At 43.6% G+C, this 6,000-nt stretch overlaps 1 protein-coding gene across 1 annotated transcript in view; it reads left to right on the forward strand.

Moving 5' to 3' along the window:
• The window catches only part of TRRAP (transformation/transcription domain associated protein), a 108,696-nt gene that overhangs the window by 89,586 nt on the left and 13,110 nt on the right, over positions 1 to 6,000 (forward strand). The window contains exon 42 of the mRNA XM_070760239.1: positions 2,022 to 2,239. Within this exon, the coding sequence (XP_070616340.1) occupies positions 2,022 to 2,239 (218 nt within the window). The remainder of the gene's footprint in view (positions 1 to 2,021; positions 2,240 to 6,000) is intronic.

The following is a 6,000-nucleotide window of genomic DNA, read 5'->3' on the forward strand; positions in this document are numbered from 1 at the left end:
TTGTTTTCAAGCTGCGTAAGCCTGGGATAGAACATATATAGGATGACCAGAATATCTCCGGGACCGCCTTCTGCCGCACGAATCCCAGCGACCGATTAGGTCCCACAGAGTGGGCCTTCTCCGGGTCCCGTCAACTAAACAGTGTTGGTTGGCGGGCCCCAGGGGAAGAGCCTTCTCTGTGGCGGCCCCGACTCTCTGGAACCACCTCCCCCCAGAGATTAGAACTGCCCCTACCCTCCTCGCCTTTCGCAAACTCCTTAAAACCCACCTTTGTAGTCAGGCATGGGGGAACTGAGATATCTCCCCCGGGCCTATACAATTTATGTATGGTATGCTTGTGTGTATGTCTGTTTAATAATGGGTTTTTCTTTAATATTTTAAATTGTAAATTATTAGATTTGTTATGAACTGTTTTTATTGTGTTGTGAGCCGCCCCGAGTCTACGGAAAGGGGCGGCATACAAATCTAATAAATAATAATAATAATAATAATATATAGACCAGTCTTTTCCAAGCTAGGACTCATGGAGCCTGTAGTCCCAAGGTTCCTTGAGGAGGCTATAATCCAATAAGGCCGGCGCTCAAGAAATAACATTCCTGCCTAGGAGGCTGTGTTGTTCCTGGCTCAGGGAAAAAAAAACCCCTCTTTCCTCCTGTCTCCCTCTGCGCGTGTTTGAAAGAAATTTGGTCGTTCCATTTAAAGGAGACAAAAGAACTGTATGTGTATCTCCGGAAGCTTTTCACCGAAAACACTAATCTCGGCTGAGCCCCATAATAGGGGGGAAAAAACACCGTTGCTTAAAAGCTTGTATCATTATAAAAATTCATAATGCCGGCATTCGTCGAACGGCATAATGTGCCTCCTTATTGTTCGCTTTTTAAGCAAGGTAATAGAATTCCTCCTCTCTCTCTCTCTCTTTTCTTTTAAATAATAAAAAAATTCCTGCTTTTATCTCGAAGGGGAGAAACGAAGCTTTTGAATCGGGGAAACTCTGCTGCTTTTTCATTTTTCATTTCATTTTATTGGATTTGCATGCCGCCCCTCTCCGTAGACTCGGGGCGGCTAACAACAGTAGTAAAAACAACATGCGACAATCCAATACTAAAGTAGCTAAAAACCCTTATTTTATAACCAATCATACATGCGAACATACCATACATAAATTGTGGAAGCCTAGGGGGAAAGAATATCTCAGTTCCCCCATGCCTGACGACAGAGGTGGGTTTTAAGAAGCTTGCGAAAGGCAAGAAGGGTGGGAGCTATTCTAATCTCTGGGGGGAGTTGGTTCCCGAGGGCCAGGGCCACCACAGAGAAGGCTCTTCCCCTGGGTCTCAGCAAATGACATTGTTTAGTTGACGGGACCCGGAGAAGGCCAACTCTGTGGGACCTAATTGGTCACTGGGATTGGTGCGGCAGAAGACGGTCCCGGTGATAACCTGGCCCGGTGCCATGAAGGGCTTTATAGGTCATAACCATCACTTTGAATTCTGACCGGAAACTGATCGGCAACCAATGCAGACTGCGGAGTGTTGGTGTGACATGGGCATATTTAGGAAGCCCATGATTGCTCTCGCAGCTGCATTCTGCACGATCTGAAGTTTCCGAACACTTTTCAAAGGTAGCCCCATGTAGAGAGTGTTACAGTAGTCGAGCCTCGAGGTGATGAGGGCATGAGTGACTGTGAGCAGTGACTCCCGGTCCAAATAGCGCCGCAACTGGTGCACCAGGCGAACCTGGGCAAATGCCCCCCTCGCCACAGCTGAAAGATGTTTCTCTAATGTGAGCTGTGGATCGAGGAGGACGCCCAAGTTGCGGACCCTCTCTGAGGGGGTCAATAATTCCCCCCCCCCAGGGTAATGGAAGGACTGATGGAATTGTCCTTGGGAGGCAAAACCCACAGCCACTCCGTCTTATCAGGGTTGAGTTTGAGTCTGTTGACACCCTGTTTTTAATCTCTTTATCTTTCTTTTAAAAATTTTTTTGTTCTTCTTCTTCTCCCCCTTCTCCCCCCGTCCCCATAGATTTATGCCCAGGGTAGAGATAGTACAAAAACACAACACCGCAGCCCGAAGGTTGTATATCCGAGGCCATAATGGAAAGATTTACCCCTACCTGGTGATGAACGACGCTTGTTTGACCGAGTCGCGTCGAGAGGAACGAGTCCTGCAGCTCCTTCGCCTCCTCAACCCTTGTTTGGAAAAGAGAAAGGAGACCACCAAGAGACACCTGTTCTTCACCGGTGAGTTTGAGAAGATGGAGAGGTGCCCCCTCCCCTGCGCCCCTCAAAATGCTTTGACATTGGGGTGGGGGCAGAGAGAGATTGCAGTGACGGGCAACAACTGCTGCGCTCAGGTGCGCGGCTCCGGTAGGAAAATCCCGGATGCGTGCACAGCTGTGCAGCCCCCGATGTGCCCCCACGCGAGATTTGCCTTCTGCACATGCACAGCAAGCCAAATTGCGCACGAGGATGTGCACAAGAATGAGATTTTGGTGAATTTGACTCATTTTTTGCTTCTGTGCATGCGCAGAAGCAAAATTATCAGCGAAAATCGCCGAAATGTTGCTCTCTGAGTTGCTTGAATTTTGCCATTTTTTTTGTTTCTGAGTATGCATGGAAGCAAAAATATCGTCGAAAATTGCCGAAATCTCGCTCTCTAAGTTGCTCTAAGTTGCTCGAATTTTGCCAATTTTTTTGCTCCTGCGCATGTGCAGAAACAAAAATATCGGCAAAATCACCGAAATTTCACTCCCTAAGTTGCTCGAATTTTGGCAATTTTTTTGCACATACACGGAAACAAAATTATCAGCGAAAATCACAGAAATCTCGCTCTCTAAGTGGCTCTGAGTTGCTCAAATTTTGCCAATTTCTGTGCATGCGCGGTAGCAAAAATATCGGCAAAAATCTCCAAAATCTCACTCTCTAAGTTGCTCTAAGTTGCTCGAATTTTGCCAATTTGTTTGCACATGCACGGAAACAAAACTATCAGCAAAAATCACAGAAATCTCGCTCTCTAAGTGGCTCTAAGTTGCTCAAATTTTGCCAATTTCTGCGCATGCGCGGAAGCAAAAATATTGGCAAAAATCGCCGAAATCTCGCTCTCTAAATTGCTTGCATTTTGCCAAATTTTAGCTTCTGCGCATGCAGGGAGTTGGACTGGTCATAGATGGTCATAAAATTAGGCATGATTCAGGAAGGGCGGCCTAGAATGAATAAAGAATAAATAAAGAATAAATAAAGAATAAATAAAGAATAAATAAAGAATAAATAAAGAATAAATAAAGAATAAATAAAGAATAAATAAAGAATAAATAAAGAATAAATAAAGAATAAATAAAGAATAAATAAAGAATAAATAAAGAATAAATAAAGAATAAATAAAGAATAAATAAAGAATAAATAAAGAATAAAGAATAAATAAAGAATAAATAAAGAATAAATAAAGAATAAATAAAGAATAAATAAAGAATAAATAAAGAATAAATAAAGAATAAATAAAGAATAAATAAATAATGATTCACTTAACAGCTGTCTTGCTTAGCAACAGAACACAAGGTCGCAGTGTGTAGTCTTACCTGTAAAAAAAAAATCTGTTGGCAATAGAACAGTACTGGCATTGTGAATTCATAGCGTTCTGTTCAAATGTCAGATTTCTCTTTGGTTACAATTTATGTCCATTGGGGTGGGGGGGGGGTTTTGGCTTCTCAATTATGTTTGATTACAGTATTCAAACAAAACCTTTTGATTCTGGAGGTTTTACTTAGTGTGTATGTGTATACTCGACAAAAAAAAAAATCACATCATATATATATATAAAACATTCCATATATATAAAACATTCCACGAGTTTAATGATGGCTGTAGTGGCCTGTCACACAATAATTCTTTGCATGCAATAAAAGAGAGAGAGAGAGATAAAAAAAATCCCAAACCACCCACCAAGAATATACTTGGAAAGTAAATACTTCAATCAGAGTCGTTTTTAACAACCCACTTGAAATGGGATGTATTGTTACTTTAATGCTTATTCCCCACCCCCACCCCCCTTTCTCTTTTTCTGCACCCAAATTTTGACAGCTCTTGTTTATTTGCAACCAACTCCAATTCATTCTATCCGAGTCTGGCAAATAAGAACCGGGTGTAAGCCTGCCTTTAAAAGAAACAGCAATCTGGCTGGTTTGTAAATAGGAAATTGAACCTAGTGAAGGCTGATGACTCACTTCTCTGTCCTCTCTTTCTCCTTCTGTCTCTCTCTCTCTCCCTCCTTCTCTCCCTCCTTCTCTCCTTCCTCTTTCTCCTTCTCTTCCTCTTTTTCTCCTCTCTCTTTCCCCTTCTCTTTCTCCATCTCTCCTGTCCCTTTCTCCTTCTGTCACTGTCCTTCTCCTCCTTCTGTCTCTCTCCTTCTCCTCCCTCTCTTTCTCTTTCTCTCCTCTCTTTCTCCTTCTCTTTCTCCATCTCTCCTGTCCCTTTCTCCTTCTGTTACTCTCTTTCTCTCTCCCTCTCCCTCTCTTTCTCTCTTTCTCTCTCTTTTTCTTTCTCCCTCTCTCTTGTTCCTTACTCCTTCTATCACTCTCTTTCTCCTTCTCTCTCTCTTTCTCCTTCTCTCTCTCCATCTCTCCTGTCCTTTTCTCCTTCTGTCACTCTTTTTCTCTCTCCCTCTCCTTCTCTCCTCTCTATTTCTCTTTCTACATCTCTCCTGTCCCTTTCTCCTTCTGTCACACTCTTTCTCCCTCCTTCTCCCTCTTTCTCTCCATCTCTATCTCCTGTCCCTTTCTCCTGTCACTCTCTCTTTCTCTCCTTCTCTCTCTTTCTCTTTCTCCATCTCTCTTGTCCCTTTCTCCTTCTGTCACTCTCTTTCTCTCTCCTCCCTCTTTCTCTCCTTCTCCATCTCCATCTCTCCTGTCACTTTCTCCTTCTGTCACTTTCTTTCTCTCTCCTTCTCCCTCTCTTTCTCTCCTCTCTATTTCTCTTTCTACACCTCTCTTGTCCCTTTCTCCTTCTGTCACCCTCTTTCTCTCTCCTTCCTCTCTTTCTCTCCTTCTCTCTCTCTCTCTCAGATGGCCAAAGACCACGATGCTCTTCGCTTAACCATCTCAGCTTGTGCACAATGATTGATGAAATAGCACAGCTTTTATTTAGATGGGGCCGATCCCCAAGCCCTTTGCTCTCTCTCTCTCTCTCTCTCTCTCTTTCAATCTCCACCCATTGTCTGCTCTCTCCTTCCTCTTCCAGAGGTCTCCTCGGAAGCAATCCAAGCCTTGACAATGGAAAGGCGGCCCACCCATCGCAAAGCACTCACCGGCACGTTGTGTGTGTGTGTGTCATAGGCCCCTCACTTCTCTCTCCCGCAGAAGAGGGCGTGCCACGTTCAGAGTTACAGCTGTTGCCTGTCATCGTTGTTAGGGTTCCAGTAGAACATCAGGAAAGCTTTTAAAAAATATTTCGTTTCCTCCCTAGCATCTGCAGTGGATCAATCAACTCGATATTGTAGCTCTGATATTGGGTGGGTGGGCGAACCCTGCGTGATTTTGAGTGAAGGATCTAGAGGCTAGGACAGGGCTGTTCAACTTCGACAAACCTGCGGACTTCTACTCCCAGAATTCCCCAGCCAGCTGTGGATTTTAAACACAAAGAATTTCAACATAGAGACATAGAAGATTGACAGCAGAAAAAGACCTCCTGGTCCATCTAGTCTGCCCTTATACTACTTCCTGTATTTTATCTTAGGATGGATATATGTTTATCCCAGGCATGTTCTAATTCAGTTCCTGTGGATTTACCAACCACGTCTGCTGGAAGTTTGTTCCAAGGATCTACTACTCTTTCAGTGAAATAATATTTTCTCACGTTGCTTCTGATCTTTCCCCCCAACTAACCTCAGATTGTTGCTTTGAGAAGGGCAGCGTGGAAGTCTAATAAATAAATAAATGTGATAGGATATTTTGAGTTTGCGAGATGTTTTCCATGAATTGAGCGGCTCCTTCTGTTTGCTCCTCTTGCCT

This window comes from Erythrolamprus reginae, chromosome 9 (genome assembly GCF_031021105.1).
Source record: "Erythrolamprus reginae isolate rEryReg1 chromosome 9, rEryReg1.hap1, whole genome shotgun sequence".
Lineage (NCBI taxonomy): Eukaryota > Metazoa > Chordata > Lepidosauria > Squamata > Dipsadidae > Erythrolamprus > Erythrolamprus reginae.